Raw genomic sequence first — 19,123 nt, forward strand, 5'->3', positions numbered from 1 at the left:
TATATATATATATATATATATATATATATATATATATATATATATATATATATATATATATATATATTAATTGGGTGGATGGGAGTTTAATAGTCTACAGTTCTATATTAGGTCTACTTGCTTTTATTTTTAAAGAATGTTTTTTGGTAAGACAATTCCAAGTTGCTATTCGTAGGATTTCAACGTTTATTGGGAGATAGATCCACCACACAGTGTTATTTGTGAGTACTTGAGATCCTCTATGGTGTTATTTCCTCAGTTTAAAATTGGAAAAAGAAAAATTTTGAATGGGGAAAGGTGCAGTTTGATATAAGTGCAAATAATGCTCTAGGTAATGTACTTGTTACTGCTTTAGATTTAGATGCTTTGAAGTTAGGGAATATCTTATTCTGTGAATGTTTATGCCAGCTAAAGATAAGACAGGAAAGTTGTTCTATATGTTTATTTATTTAGTTTATCTTAGTTCTTTCCTCTGCAAACCTTCTTTTTATGTATGGATTTTTCAGTATATATTTATTCACTCGATACCTTTTGGTTCCATAGGAAATGCGTACACCAAGTTCATTGTCCCTTGGAAGTTCTGCTGATCCAAGTCAGAAGGAGGCCTGGCGTACAGATGCACCTGAGGATAAAAAAGATTGGAGAAGGACTACAACAGAGAATGACAGTCGTCGTTGGCGTGAGGAAGAGAGGGAAACTGGTTTGCTTGCCCGAAGGGATCGTAGGAAACAAGATCGTCGTGCTGTTGAGAATGTTTCTGCCAAAGAAACAACTGAAAATAGAGCTTTGCCTACTACTGACAGATGGCATGATGGTGGTAATCGCAATGCAGGTCTTGAAGCAAGGCGTGATAGCAAGTGGTCTTCTAGATGGGGTCCCGAAGAAAAAGAGAAGGAAGCTCGGACAGAGAAAAAGGTTGACACTGAGAAGGAGGATGCTAATAGTGACACTCAAACTTTCGTTGCTAGCCGTGCTGTTCCAGAGCGGGACCCAGATGCCCGTGATAAGTGGCGACCACGCCACAGGCTGGAGGGAACTACTGCAGTCCCTGGTTCATATCGTGCTGCTCCTGGATTTGGGGTTGAGAGAGGACGTGCAGAGGGTTCATATGTGGGGTTTGTCATAGGGCGTGGGAGATCTAGCATGTCTATTCAAAGATCATCAGGTGGTGCAATTGGTGCTGCACTGTCTGAGAATGATAAGAGTGTTCTTGGAAAACCATTCATTGCAGCCAATACCTTTAGCTATCCGAGGGGAAAACTGCTTGATATATATCGCTGGCAAAGGATTGACTCTTCTTTTGGTAACGTTTATGAGAAAATGGAAGAAGCACCTCCCATCACACAAGAAACTGTCATTGAGCCGTTATCTTTTGTTGTTCCTGATCATGAAGAGGAGGTGAACTGTGGTATTCATTGCTAATTTAATTTCATTGCCATATTTTATTGTTGTCTAATAGAATGGTTCAATCTCGTAGGCCATTCTGAATGATATGTGGACTGGAAAAATCACAAGTAGTGGGGCATTATATAATTGTTATAAAAAGGGAAGATCAACTGATAACATTGCAGGTATTTATTTATATTTCTTAATTTTTCTCGTTGTATTCTAAAGATCCGTCCTCTTTTCTTGAAAGAGAAAATTTTGAAAGTATATAAGGAACATAAAAGATTACAGTGTCTCCATCACCCATTTTATCCTCACTCATTCCTTAACAATATGAGTTTTTGTGAATATTTCTTCCAGAAATTGAAGAAATGGAATCTTCCAATGGCAAAGTGTCAGCCCTGCCTACTGATACAAAGGAAAAGATGGCAGATATCATTCCTAATGTATCAAAAGATATTCGAGAATTGGCTGTTGACTACAGTGTTGATACAAATTTGCATGGTAAGTAACAACCAAAACACTTCCTTGAAGATTTGTTAGTTTAAATACTTATGGAGATGTCTTATACAGGAATAGAAGCCAAAAACAGAGTTCCTGATGTTGCTGGAGATGATATTATATCAACCTTGATAAGAGATGAGTATAAAAGCAGATCAATAGATATTAGCAGGTCTCAATTTGAGGATTCTGAACTCACTCCTTCCTATCGTGCCAAATCAACTGCTGCTTCTGACATCAGTTCTAAGCTTTCTAATGATTCAAATTCCCTTTTTGGCATGCCATCTTCTGCGCAATACCTGGGAAGTAACACTAATGAAAACCAATTAACGAGGGGCGTTCCACCTGAGGAGTTAAGTATGTTCTATCGTGATCCTCAAGGTGAGATACAGGGCCCATTTCTTGGCGTTGACATAATCTCTTGGTTCGAACAAGGATTTTTTGGAACAGATTTGCCAGTTCGCTTGGTAGATGCCCCAGAAGATTCACCTTTTGAAGAATTGGGTGATGTTATGCCACACTTAAGAGTTGGACATTCTTATGGTGGTGTCCCTGATCCAAGTTCTAAATTAGAGCAACCTGCAACATCTGAGGGAGCATTGGTAGCTGATATACAGGATTCTATGTCTGTTTCTGTTGTTGATTCTTCAACTACCCGTGATGGCTTGATGTGGCAACCATCGGATTTTGATGGTCCTTATGCCCACCATATTCAGTCAAAATTAACTAATCATGAATTTCTTCAGCCAGAAAAATCATTTTCCAAGGGTGATGACTTCAATGATTTTGTTGCCCAAGATGAAGGTTTGTTACTCTCAAGTCTTGACACTCAACTTTTTTTTTTTTTTTTAATAACAGTCAGAAACGTCCTATTTTCCTTGAATCCTTTGGTCATTAGAGTTTATTTATTTGCTTAGATAAATTCTTCAGTCAGACTTAATATTCACAGTACTTTCTTGTGCAGAAATTGTTTTCCCAGGGAGGCCTGGAAGTAGTGGTAATCCTATTGGCAAAGCTTCAAGGACCAGTAATGATCCTTCAAGTATTATAAATGGTTCTTCAATTCCTAGTGAAATGTCTGAGCATGGAATGGCAGTTCAGAGGGATAATAACTTGCATCCATTTGGTCTGCTATGGTCTGAGCTTGAAGGCCCTTTTGCAAGGAATGGTAGTAGAGCTGGTCAGGATCAGCGTGTAAACCCCATTGCTGGAAGGGTTTCCCCATTTGGCACAATGAATGAATCAACTGTTGCTGTGGAGGCAAGGCCTGATATTTACAAAAAGAATGTACTGTCTGACCCAAACATGTATCAAAGTGCCATGGATGCTCGACATTTGTCACGGATGGACCAAGAGTCAAACCACTATGATTTGGCTGATAAGCTGCTGTCTCAACAGCTCCAACAGCAGCATCTTCAGCCACATAATCTGATGTCTCCTCATAATGTCCACATGAATGATGCAATGATGGAAAGAGTGGGGACTCAGAATTCAATACACAGTCCACATCTTGCTGGCCAAATGGGGCAAGATCTGGAACAGTTCATTGCTCTTCAAGCCCAACAGCAAAGGCAACTGCAATTTCAACAACTGCAGCAGCAACAACAGTACCATCAGCAGCAAATGCTTCTAAAAGAACAGCAGCAAACTCAGGCTAGAGAGCAGCTGCTTCTTGAACAAATATTGCGGAATCAAATGCTTGATTCCAACCATGGTCAATCACATGTTGATGCTATGATAGCCAATAGCGCTCGTGAACAGGCTTTCATGAAGCAGAAAATTTTAAGTGAGCTACAACTCCCCCAGCTGCCTACAAGGCAAGCTGACCCTTCCATTGAGCATCTTATTCAAGCAAGGTTTGGTCAAATGCAACATCCAGAGCATCGAAATGATTTGTTGGAGCTCTTATCCAGAGCAAAGCATGGACCGATGCATCCATTGGAGCATCAGATCATTCAGCACGAACAGCTGCATGGTAGGCAGATGCCTATGGGGTTGAGGCAACGGTTGGAAATGGAGGAAGACAGGCAAACTTCTTTTTGGCCAATTAATGAAACTGGTCAGTTTCATAGAAATCCTGGTGTTGCTCATCGAACCAGCTCTGGACTTGGCCCATTAGATCTTTTTCAAAAGCAACAGATACTGTCTCCTGAAGATCACATTGGTCTCCTCGAGCGGAATCTTGCATTACAGGATAGAAGACCTCAGCGTGGGTTTTATGATCCAGGGTTAAATCCATTTGAGCGATCAATGACGTTGCCTGGAGGAGGTGGTGGTGGAGTTAATATGGATGTTGTAAATACAATGGCACGTGCACAGGGTTTACATGTTCAGGACCCTAATGTGCAAATGCATTCTGGTGGTAACATGGGTGGGTTCTCTTCTGGTGCCTACCATCGGTCATTGGTTCCCAATGCATTTCATGGTTCCCACTCAGATTCAATGGAGGGCCAATGGTCTGAAAGCAATGGTCAGATGCCAACTGATTGGATAGAATCCCACATTCAGCGATTGCATCTTACTGGTGAGAGGCAAATGAAGGAGTCAGAGATGAAAAGGAGTTCTGATGATTCAAGTTTATGGATGTCTGCGGGAGGAAATGATGAAAGTTCAAGGCGTTTGCTTATGGAACTGCTTCACCAGAAATCTGATCAATTGTCAACACACCGTCCAGAAAATTTTGTTGGAACCTCCTATGAAAGAGGTCTAGCTTCAGCACACATTTCTGGGACCAATAATGTAAATTATTCCTTCAATGCTGTGTCTGATCAAGAAATGGGGCTAAGCCAATCCCTCGTTGTTGGGCCTTGTAGCTCTAATTCAGGTGTGCAACCAAAAAGCTTTCTTGCAGAAGAGATTGCTGGTCTTAATACTGCTGAAAATTTTTCCTTTAGATCTCATTCTGGATCATTAATTGAAGAACCTTTCCTCTCTGGCATAAATGATATCAACAAGGTACATTTTGCTTAGTCCACTGCATTTGGAATTTACTAGTGGATTAGATCTGTAAGGTACAAGAAGAATGCTAACTCGGGGGTTGCTCTGTGCAGGGCTCTCAATTAGAGACTCGAGGTCAGGTTAAGCTAGCTGGTTCGGCAGCTATAGATCAAGGGGAAGTCCCGGTTAGTGTTCTGAGAAGGAATACTTCACTTGACACTGGAGGTAATCTTCTGTTTCTTTGTTTCTGTGACCATTACATTAATGTTGACTATATTATGCTGTCAATAAGTTACCGTTGAAAATAGTTGGAAATGCAGGCATGTACAGTGATGACAATAGTACTGGTGGTGCCATGGCAGAAGATGTTAAAAAGGATCGGTAATATAAGTTTTGTGCTTTGCTCTTCTTTAACACATACATAGTTTAGGGTTCTCTTTAATACATAGTTTAGGGTTCTCTTTAATACATAATTTAGTGTCTATCTCATGCTATCTGTAGTTCATTTAAAAAAAAAAACAAAAATTGAACATTGTGTTGACAGTGCATCTGCTGCTACATCAAGATGTCCAGAAAACATTTTGCTAAAACGTCCGCCTGTTATGCGGGTTTTATCGAATCAAGAAGGTTTGTCTGAGCTGAACATTGACAATGTCAGAGGGAGAAGTCTTTCTAGTGAAGGTATTTTCTATTCCTATCTGTTGCATGGGAACTTGGCTGACAGGAAGTTATAATGAAATTTCCAGAGTATGAAAAAGGCATTGTTATATAGTGATTTGTTTTTCCTTTTGGAGGATTGCCCTCGTGTTTGAAGGGGCAATAAATTTTTTTTACTGTACGCACTCCATTTATATAATAATTTACTAATCCCTCTTGTCCTAATTCTCTTTATTAGTGGAAAAACGGGATGGAGGAGGTAATGCTGCAAATCAAGTCTCTGATACTTTTGCCACTGGGAAAAAAGAAGTGGGTTTCCGCCGAACTGCTTCTTGTGGTGATGCTGAAGTTACAGAGACATCCTTCAGTGACATGCTTAAGAGTAATGCAAAGAAGCCCCCCCAGGAGGTTCATTCCTCAACAGCTGCTTCTGAGTCATTTGATGCAGCCCAGGGTGCTCGACGCAACAAAAAGAAAGGAAAGAAAGGGAGACAGATTGACCCAGCTCTTCTTGGATTCAAGGTTACAAGCAATCGCATAATGATGGGTGAGATACAGCGCATAGAGGACTAGGTGTGTTTTTTCTTGGCTGGCTGTATAGGTTGAGTCTCTTGTAAATTTTCTCGGCAGAAATGTTCTTTATTCAAAATGTTGATCACCCTTTTTCATTTCAGTCAGTGAAGTGTGTGGTGATCGTTTAGGTGTAGGCCTATAGTTTACTCTAGGTAAAACTTAAAAGTCCATTAGATGTTTTCCAGAGAGCTTTGTATAGATCGAGTTTTGTACACTGATCAATACACATCATGGATGGTAGTAGAGATTTCCACCATCAAAGATTCAAAGTTAATAGTTGATTTTTATTTGAAAAATTTTGCAGTTCAGGTCAATTAGTATGTGTACCTTTCCCTTTAATTATGTGTAGTCCATCACTAACAAATTATATTAATATTAATAATACATTTTAAATTATCTTATTTCAACTTGTACTTTTTTTGGAGTACTATTAACTCTATTACAATGTATCATATGATCATTATTTATCATTAGGGTTCGAACATGTGACTTTCCATTTGTGAGCGTTTGGTTTAATTTTTTATTTTGTTTAAGTATTTTTAATTTGTTAAACATTAATAATTATAAACTATATAATACTTTAATACTTAATACTAAAATATTAAATATTACCTTAAAAATATCTAGATTTTGTACAATTTAAGGTTATTTCGCACAAACTAATATTAAAAAAGAACAATAGTTAATCGGTCGATTAGGCAGTGCTTAGAAGGTCTAGTCAGCGGTTTAGGAGGCCTAGGCGATTAGTCATTTGCCTAGGTGGCTGCTTGGCCAGCCGTCTAGACCACCATTTAAGGTGATACGCTAGACGGTTGACCAGCCTAGCGCCTAGATGGCGATTAATTGACATTTAGACGAGGTTTTACAATACTTTAATTGACATTTAGACGAGAAAATTTACAATACTTAACGACTTATGGGTTCAAACATAATGATTAATTTTTAATTTTTATTTTTTAAATTTGTTAATATAATTACTTTTTTTTTTCATAAAAAATTCAAAAATCTATTCAACTTTTTCTCTAAAGACAATTAAATTAGATATAATAAAAAATAAATTACAAAAATTTAATATTGCGCAATATGATTGAGCGCGTGTGAGTGCAAGTTTCCGATAATTGATTTGGCTGTTGTGACTATCCAAACACTCCTTACCATTTTTCTGCTCGTTCTCCTCTCTGTAACTGCTGCTGTTCATAGATTTTGTGAACCCTAAAACTCTCTTCCGCCATTCTCTTCTGCTTTCTCTCTGTCTCAACCTCTGTGCTTCTATCGGTAACCGCTGATATTTAACTCTCTGTCGAATTCACATCCAATACCCGATGGCTGAAGGAAAGCTCGATCTCCCCGACGACCTCCTCTCGTCAAGGTCCTCCGATCAGACTTGGATTCCGAAAGGTGCTCATTAATTGAATTTTCAATGTTTCCTGAGTTTGGTGTATATCTAGATTTGATTTGGTAGGATTGGAGTGATGCTAGGGTTTATTGGCTTTGAGAGTGTTGCAACTTCGAGTGGTGTGGCCGATTGACACCGGCGTGATTTTACGGGTTTGAATCATATGCTTGCTGATTATTAGGTTTTATGCGATTTACTCAGTTGGATTGGAAAAGGGGGGAAGGTATAGGTAAAGGATGTAACATCAGTGTCTCTAGCCCTTCCGAAGATTGGTTTCAAATTTTGCTACTTCGATTTATTTGAGTATATTGCATTTCTTAATTCATTGAAGTAGCATTACTTCTTGTATCCGAAGTTAGTAATATGTCCCTTTTTTATAATCTGATATCTCTGGGCTTTGGATTTGGTTGATTCGGATTATTCAGTTGTAGATAATTTGCTCTTTATTACGGAGTAGTATTTTAGTTTTCCATGTGTGAATTGTGATGGTTTTTATGAAAGCTTCTGCAGGTAGCGACGAGGACAAGTCCTTCACAGGAGGAGTGCTTGATTTGTCTAAGGGTAATTTTTTGTGCATTTTTTTTTTCTAGTACTGGATTATTTCGTGATAGTATTAGAATACATTTATGGCTGAGTTACTATGTACTTACTATTCTTTACTAATGATGCTTTTTTGGAATTGCCATAGATCAAGCAGTGCATGATAGCAGCATTCCATTGTCTCCACAGTGGCTTTATGCTAAACCAATTGACACTAAGACAGTAAGTTGTTGACATTTACTTTGATAAAAGGCCTTTCCCTTGTTTCTTTGTTCTTTTATGCCCTTTAATAAGGCATGCATGGTAGGTTCTTATTTGCAAATATTTTTCTCAATTAAAATTTATGAAAAAGAAAAACTTTTAATGTGCAAGTTGTATATAGGTTGAAATGAGTACAAATAATGCTCTAGATAATATTTCTTGTTACAACTTTAGATTTAGGTGCATTGAAGTTAGGAAATATATGATTCTTTGAATGCATATGCAAGCTATAGGTAAAACAGGAAAGGTCTCTCCTGATCAGTAAACTTCATTTTCATGTCTAGATTTTTCAATGTATATTTGTTCACTCCATACCTTTTTTTCCCATAGGACATGCGTACTCCTAGTTCATTGTCCCTCGGAAGTTCTGCAGATTCAAGTCAGAAGGAGGCCTGGCGTACAGATGCTCCTGAGGATAAAAAGGATTGGAGGAGGACCACAGCAGAGACTGAGAGTCGTCGTTGGCGTGAGGAAGAGAGGGAAACTGGTTCACTTGCTAGAAGGGATCGTAGGAAACCAGATCGCCGTGCTGTTGAGAATGCTTCTGCCAAAGAAACAACTGAAAACAGAGCTTTGCCTACTTCTGACAGGTGGCATGATGGTGGTAATCGCAATGCAGGTCTTGATGCAAGGCGTGATAGCAAGTGGTCTTCTAGGTGGGGTCCTGAAGAAAAAGAGAAGGAAGCTCGCACAGAGAAAAAGATTGACACTGAGAAGGAAGATGCTAATAGTGACACTCAAACTTTCGTTGCTAGCCGCTCTGTTTCAGAGCGGGACCCAGATGCCCGTGATAAGTGGCGACCACGCCACAGGCTGGAGGGAACTACTGCTGTCCCTGGTTCATATCGTACTGCTCCTGGATTTGGGATTGAGAAAGGACGTGCTGAAGGTTCATATGTGGGGTTTGTCATAGGGCGTGGGAGATCTAGCACGTCTATTCAAAGACCGTCAAGTGGTGGAATTGGTGCTGCACTATCTGAGAGTGATAAAAGTGTTCTTGGAAAACCAGTCACTGCTGCCAATACCTTTTGCTATCCAAGGGGTAAACTGCTTGATATTTATCGCAAGCAGAGGATTGACTCTTCTTTTGCTAATGTTTATGAGAATATGGAAGAAGCACCTCCAATCACACTAGAAACTGTCATTGAACCCTTATCTTTGGTTGTTCCTGATGCTGATGAGGAGGTGAACTAAATTTGTGCATTGCTAATTTTTTTGTTGCCATATTTTTGTTATTGTCTAATGCATTGTTCAATCGTGCAGGCCATTCTTAATGATATATGCACTGGAAAAATCACGAGTAGTGGGGCTTTATATAATTCTTATAGGAAGGGCAGATCAACTGATAACATTACTGGTAATTATTTTTTATTCCAAATATTTCACGTATGGTTTCTAGTACTTATTTTTATATCCTCTCTCGAAATGAAAATCATATATATATATATATATATATATATATATATATATATAGAGGAAAGATAAGAGATTATGATGTTGCCTTCACGAATTGTATCCTCACTCTCACTCGTTATCAATCTAAGTTTTGAGAGTATTTCTTCCAGAAATTGAAGACATGGAACCTTCCAATGGAAAAGTGTCACCCCTCTCTACAGGTACAATGGAAAAGAAGGTGGATATCATTCCTAACTTATCAAAAGATATTCACGAATCAGCTGTTGACAACAACGCTATTGAGACAAATTTGCACGGTAAGTACCAAAATAACACTCCCTTGAAGATTTGTTAGTTTAAATACTTCTAATGGTGATGTCTTATCCAGAGATAGAAGGAAAAAACAGAGTTCCTGAAGTTGTTGCTGGAGATGATATTTTGTCAACCTTGATAAGAGATGAGTATATAAACAGATCGGTAGATATTGGGACTCAATTTGAGGCTTCTGAACTCATTCCTTCTCATCGTGCCAAAACAACTGCTTCTGATGGCATTGGTTCTAAGCTTTCTAATGATTCAAATTCCCTTATTGGTATGCCATCTTCAGCACAATACCTGGGACGCAACACTATTGAAAACCAATTAAAGAGGGGCATTCCACCTGAGGAGTTAAGTATGTTCTATTGTGATCCTCAAGGAGAGATCCAGGGCCCATTTCTTGGTGTTGACATCATTTCTTGGTTCGAACAAGGATTTTTTGGATCAGATTTGCCAGTTCGTTTGGTAGATGCCCCTGAAGATTCACCTTTTGAAGAACTGGGTGATGTTATGCCCCACTTAAGAGTTAGAGATGGTTATGGTGGTGTCTCTGATCCAAGTTCTAAATTAGAACAACCTGCAACACCAGAGGGTGCATTGATAGCTGATATACATGATTCTGCATCTACTGTAATTGGTTCTTCAGCTGCTCGTGATGGCTTGATCTGGCAACCATCGGATTTCTCTGGTCCTTATTCCCCGCATATTCAGTCAAAAGTATCTGATCATGAATTTCTTCAGTCAAAAAAATCATTTTCCAGGGGCAATAACTTCAATGATTTTTATGCTCAAGATGAAGGTTTGTTACTCTTGAATCTTGACATTGTACTCTTTTATTTATTTTGATTAAGGCAATCAGAACAATTATGATTTTGCTCTCCTTATGTTTTTGTTGAATCCTTTGCCCATTTGGCTTTATATACTTTCTTGGTTACATAATTTCTTTGTTCAGTTTTAATACTGTCATTAGTTCTGCAGAAATTGTTTTCCCAGGAAGGCCTGGAAGTGGTGGTAATCCTATTGGCAGAACATCAGGGACCACCAGTGATCCTTCAAGTATTATAAATGGTTCATCAATACCAAATGAATTGTCTGAGCATGGGATTGCAGTTCAGAGAGATAATAAGTTGCATCCATTTGGTCTGCTATGGTCTGAGCTTGAAGGCCCTTTTGCAAGGAATGATAGTAGAGCTGGTCAGGATCAACTTGTAAACCCCATTTCTGGAAGGGATTCCTCATTTGGCACAATGAGTGAATCAACTGTTTCTATGGAGGCCAGGCCTGATGCTTACAAAAGCAATGTACACTCAGATCAAAATCCATATCAAGGTGCTATGGATGTTCGGCATTTGTCACGGATGGACCAGGAGTCAAACTGCTATGATTTGGCTGATAAGCTGCTGTCTCAACAACTCCAACAACAGCATCTTCCTCCACATAGTTTGATGTCTCATAATGCCCACATGAATGATGCAATGATGGAAAGAGTGGGGACTCAGAATTCAATACACAGTCCACATCTTGCCAGTCAAATGGGGCAAGATCTGGAACAGTTCATTGCTCTTCAAGCACAACAGCAAAGACAATTGCAATTTCAACAACTGCAGCAGCAACAACAGTACCATCAGCAGCAAATGCTCCTGAAAGAACAGCAACAATCTCAGGCGAGGGAGCAGCTGCTTCTTGAACAAATATTGCGGAATCAAATGCTTGATTCCAATCCTGGGCAATCACATGTTGATGCTATGATAGCCAATAGCGCTCTTGAACAGGTTTTGTTGAAGCAGAAAATTTTAAGTGAGCTACAACAGCGCCCTCATCTGCCTACACGGCAAGCTGACCCTTCCATTGAGCATCTTATTCAAGCAAGGTTTGGTCAAATGCCACATCAAGAGCATCAAAATGATTTGTTGGAGCTCTTATCCAGAGCAAAACATGGACAGATGCATCCATTGGAGCATCAGATCATTCAGCATGAACAGCTGCATGGTAGGCAGTTACCGATGGGGTTGAGGAGGCAACGGATGGAAATGGAGGAAGACAGGCAAACTCCTTTCTGGCCAATTAATGAACCTGGTCAGTTTCTTAGAAATCCTCCTGGTGCTCACCGTGCCAGCTCTGGAGTTGGGCCATTAGATCTTTTTCAGAAGCAACAGATACTTTCTCCTGAAGATCACATTGGTCTCCTCGAGCGGAATCTTCCATTACAAGATAGAAGGCCTCAACGCGGGCGTTATGATCCAGGGTTAAATCCATTTGAGCGATCAATGTCATTGCCTGGAGGTGGAGTTAATCTAGATGTTGTAAATACAATGGCACGTGCACAGGGTTTACATGTTCAAGACCCTAATGTGCAAATGCACTCTGGTGGTAATGTAGGTGGGTTCTCTGGTGTCTACCACCATCAGTCATTGGTTCCCAATGCATTTCATGGTTCTCATTCAGATTCAGTGGAGGGCCAATGGTCCGAAAGCAATGGTCAGTTACCAACTGATTGGATAGAATCCCATGTTCAGCGATTGCATCTTACTGGTGAGAGGCAAATGAAGGAGTCAGAGATGAAAAGGAGTTCTGATGATTCAAGTTTATGGATGTCTGCAGGAGGAAATGATGAAAGTTCAAGGCGTTTGCTTATGGAACTGCTTCACCAGAAATCTGATCAGCAGTCAATTCACCGTTCAGAAAATTTGGTTGGAACTTCCTATGAAAGGGGTCTAGCTTCAGCACATACTTCTGGGACTAATACTGTAAATTATAACTTCAATTCTGTGTCTGATCAAGAAATGGGGCTAAGCCAATCTCTCGTAGGGCCTAGTAGTTCTAATTTAGAGATTGCTAGTGAAAAATTTTCCTTCAATTCTCTTTCTGGATCATTAGTTGAAGAACCATTCCTCTCTGGCATAAATGATAAGGCCAGTTTGGCAAATATAGATCAAGGGGAAGTCCCAGTTAGTGTTCTGAGAAGGAATACTTCGCTCAGCACTGGAGGTAATCTTCTGTTTGTTTCTTTCTTAGAACATTAAATTACTGTTGGCATTATTAAACTATTATTAAATTATTGTTGAAAATACTTGGAAATGCAGGCTTGTACAGTGATGACATTCGTACTGGTGGTGCCCCGGTAGAGGATGTAAATAAGGATCGGTAATACAAGTTTTTTTTTTTTTTTTTGTACATTTTAGTCTCCCTTTTATTGCATACTTAATTTACGGTTTTCATTGTGTCATCTACATTTCAATTCTTTTTTGCCTTTTGGTTGATGGATAATTATGACAAGGACAGTACTTTGAGCCTAATTTGTTCACAAGAGTTTGAAACATTTTGTATGAAGAGCAAATGCGTGTAGAGTCGTGAGTTGAGAGTTGGAGTTTTAGCATTTGGTCTAAATATGTATGCACTAGGTTTCTCTTTATGTGATCACTGTTATGTTTGTTGTTTGTATTACTAAATTTGGAACGTGGACATGATTTGACAGTACATCTGCTGCTACATCAAGAGGTCCAGAAAACATTTTGCTAAAACGTCCGCCTGTTTTGCGAGTTTTATCAAATCAAGAAGGTTTATCTGAGATGAACGTTGATCGGCTTGTCAGAGGGAGAAGTCCTTCCAATGTAGTAGCTTGTGAAGGTATTTTTTTAATTCCTATCTGTTGCACTGTTCACAGGAATAGCCATGTAATTCTAGTAGTCAATACCAAAGTTATAATGAAATTTCCAGAGGATTAAAAATGGCATTGGTATATAGTGTTTTCTTCCCCCCTTTCTGGGAGAATGCACTAATGCTCGAGGGGACAACATATTTTCTCCTGTACTCTCTATTAATGCCTGGTCTCTTGTAATAATAAACTAACCCCCTTCCCCTAATTCTCATTACTAGTGGAAAAACGGGATGGAGGAGCTAATGCATTAAATCAAGTCTCCGATGCTGGTGCAACTGGGAAAAAAGACACAAGTTTTCGCCGAACTGCATCTTTTGGTGATGGAGAAGTTACAGAGACATCATTCAGTGACATGCTTAAGAGTACTGCAAAGAAGGCCTCCCTGGAGGTTCATTCTTCAACAGCTGCTTCTGAGTCGTCATCAGATGCAGCCCAGGGTGGTCGAAGCAACAAAAAGAAAGGGAAGAAAGGGAGACAGATCGACCCAGCTCTTCTTGGATTCAAGGTCACCAGCAATCGCATAATGATGGGTGAGATACAGCGCATAGAGGACTAGACATTTATTTAGCATTGTTTTTCCTTGGCTGGAATGGCTGGCTATATAGGTTGAGTCTCGTGTAAATTTTCGCGGCAAAGATTTTTATTCCCCAGGTTGATCACCCTCTTTCATTTTCATTTTTAGTTATGTAGAATGTAGTTTACTCTAAGTTGAAGTCCATTACATGTTCGCCAAAGAACTTTGTATAGATTGAATTTTGTACAGACGGTGATCAATAGTGTTCTTATACAAAGTGGATGTTTGTAGCATGAATCTGTCTGTATTCTTCTAATAACATCAAATGTATGTTAATTTTTATTTTCTAATTTTCATATTATTCTATCTCAGAGATACTTCCGTTTTCTGATAAAATGGTAAAAATATTCAGAGGTAATTTTAGAAGGAAAAATTAGATGTAATTTTAAGTGAAAGGATCGTTAAGATAGCTGTAAAGATTTCAAATTCAAATTACTATTTGTCTATTTTGCGTGTTTTTTTTTTTCTTTTTTTTGGGTTTGATAGAAATGTTTTCTGGATATTTTTCACTCGGAACGATATTTCTAAGAAGAATTGTCATTTTCTAGAAATCCCGAGTCACGACCCATTATAGTCAATTCATATCCACATTCCACACTATTCTGCTCGTCTTGACTCCTCCGCCGCTTATCGTCTTCGTCCTTTCACGTCTCCTCTCCAACAACATTCATACACCTGTAGAAGAAGAAAGCCCTAAATCTCTTGCAACAATGGCGCTTCCGTTTGCAGCACTTGTATAGCAAAAGCCTTGAGAAATCTTGACATTACATTTTCATTTACTCTTCTTCTCTTGAATTTTCATCCAATTTACACATCTTTACTTGCTTGCAGGCGAACGCTGGCTCCCTCTCAGTTCCGCGAAATCTCGCACCAGTCAAGGTTTCAAGCTCTATGTGCTCGTTCTCGAAGCTTCCGAGATCCAACTCGGCCTCTTCGCTATCTTCTTTCTCTTCATCGGCCTTCATCTCGGGCTCGTTGCGTCTCCAAAAATTTCCCAGTTGCTCAGTTCAAGTTAAATCCGCCCGTCCACTTCCTCCCGTTCAAGCAACTGCTCAGGTCAAATTTATTAACTATTTGGATTTTAACCTTCGAGATGAAGATAATATGTGGTAAAATTTCTTCCGCGTGTAATTTCTTGAAATGAGACTTCGCTTTCATTGCTTCTTTATGTATGATAAAGAGACTCTGATTGTGAAGTAGATACTTCCCTTTTGTTTTTCCAATAGGACACACTAGTACATCCTTTATTTTTTGTTCGTTGTGACCGTGGAAAGAGTTATGTCAATAAATCAACAATATTCGAAGTTAGAATAGACGAATAGAAGATAACATTGACTAATACACAGGTTCAATCCTCAATCCCATGAGATTTACCAAACAAAGAATAGAAGATAAATTTTATTGGCTTTGTTCATTGCTGTGCATTTATTACTCCTTTTTTCAGAGCTTTCAGACACAATTATAGCCTAATGCATAGTGCTATAGTATTTATGTTGCACCCACACCTAGTTACTGATTGTTGCCAATATGACATTAGAAGTTATCTGGAAAAAGAATGTGCAATTATGCCTTCTATGTGGAGTTTGTCCGGTAGCAGTGACTGATGATTCACAAGATGGTTTGAAAATCTTATTATCCATTTATATTTATCCAGGTGGCTGAACCACAATCAAAAGTGACAAGCCAAGTTTATTTTGACATAAGCATTGGGAATCCTGTGGGAAAGGCTGTTGGGAGAATTGTGATTGGATTGTATGGAGATGAGGTGCCACAAACAGCTGAGAATTTCCGTGCTCTATGCACAGGTTGTTTATTATTGTTATTGTATCCTTGCTTTTAATAGTCAATGGATTGCAGTTCTTAACTTGTTTTTGGGTGATCTTCTAAATAGGAGAGAAAGGCTTTGGCTTCAAAGGCTCTAGTTTCCATCGTGTTATTAAGGACTTCATGATTCAAGGGGGTGACTTTGACAAAGGGAATGTACGTCCTTTCTAATGCTATTTGTTGATTACCTTTGGTCCTTTTATTCTCTTTTATGCTAATATTATCTGTAACAGCTTCTAGCTCTCATAATCTTCCTATTTTATATAATTGAAAACTTTGAACCAAGGACCTTTATAAGCTTAGGACTTCATGATTCAAGGGGGTGGCAATGATCAAGGAAATGAATGTCTTGCCTAATGCTATTTGTTTCATTTTTTAAGACACTAATATCATTTCTAACTATTTCTAACTATTTGCTTTATAAAGGGTTTGCTTTGGTAATGTTTATGATTTAAGAACTTCGTGATTCAAGGGGATGGTTTTGATCAAGGAAAGCATGTCTTTCCTGATTCTATTTGTTTGTTTCATTTTGTTCCTTTTTTATGCTAATATAATTTATAACTGAATCTAGGTTTCTTAGTATACCATATACCTGTAAAGTTTATCATTATGGATTACGAGTGATATAGTTAACTCTGGGTTATGATTTTTTAGCTTAGATAAGCTAAAAAGTGTTTGGAATGAATAGTTTCATATTCATTGTAAAGTATGATCAAGTATAGATGGTATAGATCTACCTGCTATATGTATCCAGGATGTCATTTGAATTTGAATTTCTCTATGTGAAGCAATTAATTCTGAATGTCTCCTGGTGTCTGTGCCTGTATTATATGCTAATGTCTATTAATTGCTACTTTCTACATCTCTAAGCTTATCTGACATATCATCTTCAATTGTTTTCCATATAATATACATAGAGAAGTTCAAATTCTACAATGCCAAATAGGTATTGTGCATACTACTATAAATAGAAAGCTGTAGTTACCTATTTTTTAAATAGAATGATAGTTCACAAAAAAGCCACCACCACTTTCTTTTTACACTAGAAGCCACTGGTGCATTTTCGGCATTGTAGAATTTTTCTACATAGTAAAGTTGTAAAAAAAAAAAAAAAACTTTCAGTGAAGACAGTATCAGATATTTGTTATACAATTTAATTAAAGCTACAAACATTGAACTTCCTGTTGCAGGGAACTGGTGGTAAGAGCATATATGGTCGTACATTTAAAGATGAAAACTTCAAGTGTAAGTTTGAGATTTATGTGCGTGTACACACACACACACATGCATTGTTCTCTAATCATTATTCTTTAACAATACCAAATTCATGCAGTGGTCCATGCTGGACCTGGAGTTGTGAGCATGGCAAATGCAGGCCCCAACACAAATGGAAGCCAGTTCTTCATATGCACTGTCAAGGTATGTGGACAAGATTGCAATTCATCTATCTAACCTCAGGACTTGAGGACACATGTTTATTGCCTTGTTTTGTATTTCTAAACTATTCCAATTAATATAGTAAGTCTATTTTGCGATGCACATTCCGTGATGGTAATGCTGCATACAGACCCAGACTCAGACCCAACTCATGAGTCGCAATTTGAATATTTGATTACATATTTTGTTTTTGGTGGAGTGCAGACACCATGGCTGGATAACAGGCATGTCGTGTTTGGTCAAGTTATTGAGGGCATGGATGTGGTGAAGCTAATTGAATCACAAGAGACAGACAGGGGTGATCGTCCTAAGAACAGGGTTGTCATCAGTGATTGCGGTGAACTCCCAATTGTCTAAGCAGGGCTTTTTTGTGTCCTTTTAGTTACTATAGAGTACTACTGTTCCCATCAAGAGTGTTGTGGGAAATCTCAAGGCTTTTGTATTCCAAGAATGATATTTGTAGAAACTCTATTTCCAGGTTTGTCTGAACTTTGAACTGGAATTCTACAATTTGTATGGGTTGTATCTGGGCCCAATGAATGAAATTTGGACAAGACTTAGGCCCACTCCAGGTGAAGTGTCAGAATATTATAGAAATTCAACCTGCCCATGGTCCAACAATTATAGCACTCTGGACACACATATTGTTGAGAATTTCTAAAACAGACCATTTTAGTTGGTGGTCCATGCGGTCCCACCATCCGTACACCATATTGATTGATCATGACGTGGTTCTTAATTTTGCACGTTGAGTCCAGAATTGATTGATGATAACTGATAACTCATTGGAAAAATATATATTTATATTTCCATCACACGTCGCTTTGTAGTTAGTGATGAATTATAAAATTAAAATTAGATAAAGAAATAAGTTTACGTGGGAGAAGAAGGAATACGCACATGGATCGAGAAGGATACGAGAGGATCTTGGTCACATGACAAGGCGAGAAGGACAATGTCGGACTTGGCTGTGTCTGGTAAAATAGAATGAGGTTGTGGGCCCCGTCAAAGCCCAATAAATACTGGCGGCTGTCTTTATTTATTAATTACGGAATATTATTATTACTATTATTATTTTATATTTATCAGTTTACATTATACTAATTTTAAACTTCCAGATATTTGTACCCAGTCAATAAATTGCAATTTTTTTTTTTCTGATCAATTTTGCCGTTAAGACTAATTTTAAACCTTCAAATATTTATATCTAGGTAGTAGGTTGTAATTTTTTTCTCTGATCAATTCAGCAAAATTTCTAAGATAAGATTTTATTTTGTCACTACAGGACACACATCTCCCAACTGTCTTAAATGATCATGAAAACTGTGTTTACATTAATTACACCATAAATCACTCGTCAAACCCCTTCTTTAATTTATTCATTCCTTTAACGGATTCATTGATGTTGCTTTGACCACTTTATCCCAAATCCAATATAATCTTATTTTATGTATCTAACTTCATTTTATATGTTTGATTTAGGTAATAGATTTTAATTCCAATTATTTATGATTTAATTTTTAAATATTTAATGTGATATTATCATATGAAATTTATACATTTTAAAAAAATACTACTCCGTATTAAATACACCAACCATGATTTTGAGAATTATAAAAAAAAATAAAAAATTAATATGATTATTATGTATTCAATGTCGTAAACA

The 19,123-nt window shown here is 38.1% G+C and overlaps 3 protein-coding genes across 6 annotated transcripts in view; all 3 read left to right on the forward strand.

Annotated features, from left to right (window-relative positions):
- Nucleotides 1-6,368, forward strand: part of LOC116000864 (protein ESSENTIAL FOR POTEXVIRUS ACCUMULATION 1-like) — a 9,269-nt gene extending 2,901 nt beyond the window's left edge. Inside the window, exons 4-12 of one of the 3 annotated variants that reach the window (XM_031240723.1) lie at nucleotides 544-1,398; nucleotides 1,478-1,571; nucleotides 1,747-1,890; nucleotides 1,960-2,691; nucleotides 2,852-4,842; nucleotides 4,938-5,049; nucleotides 5,133-5,205; nucleotides 5,369-5,505; nucleotides 5,720-6,368. In XM_031240723.1, the coding sequence (XP_031096583.1) occupies nucleotides 544-1,398; nucleotides 1,478-1,571; nucleotides 1,747-1,890; nucleotides 1,960-2,691; nucleotides 2,852-4,842; nucleotides 4,938-5,049; nucleotides 5,133-5,205; nucleotides 5,369-5,505; nucleotides 5,720-6,054 (4,473 nt within the window). In that variant the 3' untranslated portion in view covers nucleotides 6,055-6,368. Of the gene's footprint in view, nucleotides 1-543; nucleotides 1,399-1,477; nucleotides 1,572-1,746; nucleotides 1,891-1,959; nucleotides 2,692-2,851; nucleotides 4,843-4,937; nucleotides 5,050-5,132; nucleotides 5,206-5,368; nucleotides 5,506-5,719 lie in introns of those variants that run through there. The other 2 variants (XM_031240724.1, XM_031240725.1) reach the window with 2 other exon arrangements.
- An 804-nt stretch (nucleotides 6,369-7,172) lies between these two features.
- Nucleotides 7,173-14,486, forward strand: LOC116000853 (protein ESSENTIAL FOR POTEXVIRUS ACCUMULATION 1-like). Of its 2 annotated transcripts, none has more exons than XM_031240704.1 (11): nucleotides 7,173-7,452; nucleotides 7,952-8,011; nucleotides 8,139-8,212; nucleotides 8,582-9,436; nucleotides 9,515-9,608; nucleotides 9,817-9,963; nucleotides 10,035-10,763; nucleotides 10,943-12,952; nucleotides 13,048-13,108; nucleotides 13,440-13,591; nucleotides 13,841-14,486. In XM_031240704.1, the coding sequence occupies exons 1-11, from the start codon at nucleotides 7,377-7,379 to the stop codon at nucleotides 14,176-14,178; spliced, it is 4,596 nt and encodes a 1,531-aa protein (XP_031096564.1). In that variant the 5' UTR covers nucleotides 7,173-7,376; the 3' UTR covers nucleotides 14,179-14,486. The 2 variants fall into 2 exon arrangements, with proteins under 2 accessions (XP_031096564.1, XP_031096565.1); XM_031240705.1 differs by having other exon boundaries at nucleotides 7,961-8,011.
- A 282-nt stretch (nucleotides 14,487-14,768) lies between these two features.
- LOC116002870 (photosynthetic NDH subunit of lumenal location 5, chloroplastic) lies at nucleotides 14,769-18,026 on the forward strand. Its single transcript, XM_031243054.1, has 7 exons — nucleotides 14,769-14,930; nucleotides 15,028-15,252; nucleotides 15,851-16,001; nucleotides 16,088-16,176; nucleotides 17,211-17,265; nucleotides 17,354-17,439; nucleotides 17,662-18,026. The coding sequence occupies exons 1-7, from the start codon at nucleotides 14,907-14,909 to the stop codon at nucleotides 17,812-17,814; spliced, it is 783 nt and encodes a 260-aa protein (XP_031098914.1). The 5' UTR covers nucleotides 14,769-14,906; the 3' UTR covers nucleotides 17,815-18,026.
- Nucleotides 18,027-19,123: the final 1,097 nt, after the last annotated feature.

The sequence above is a fragment of the Ipomoea triloba genome, chromosome 13, assembly GCF_003576645.1.
Source record: "Ipomoea triloba cultivar NCNSP0323 chromosome 13, ASM357664v1".
Lineage (NCBI taxonomy): Eukaryota > Viridiplantae > Streptophyta > Magnoliopsida > Solanales > Convolvulaceae > Ipomoea > Ipomoea triloba.

Coding starts and splice junctions, on each gene's coding strand:
- LOC116000853 (XM_031240704.1), top strand. CDS start 7,377: ATGGCTGAAGGAAAGCTCGATCTCCCCGACGACCTCCTCTCGTCAAGG. Junction 8,012..8,138: donor AGTGCTTGATTTGTCTAAGG/GTAATTTTTTGT, acceptor GAATTGCCATAG/ATCAAGCAGTGCATGATAGC. Junction 12,953..13,047: donor TACTTCGCTCAGCACTGGAG/GTAATCTTCTGT, acceptor TTGGAAATGCAG/GCTTGTACAGTGATGACATT.
- LOC116002870 (XM_031243054.1), top strand. CDS start 14,907: ATGGCGCTTCCGTTTGCAGCACTT. Junction 16,177..17,210: donor GTGACTTTGACAAAGGGAAT/GTACGTCCTTTC, acceptor TTCCTGTTGCAG/GGAACTGGTGGTAAGAGCAT. Junction 17,440..17,661: donor TCTTCATATGCACTGTCAAG/GTATGTGGACAA, acceptor GGTGGAGTGCAG/ACACCATGGCTGGATAACAG.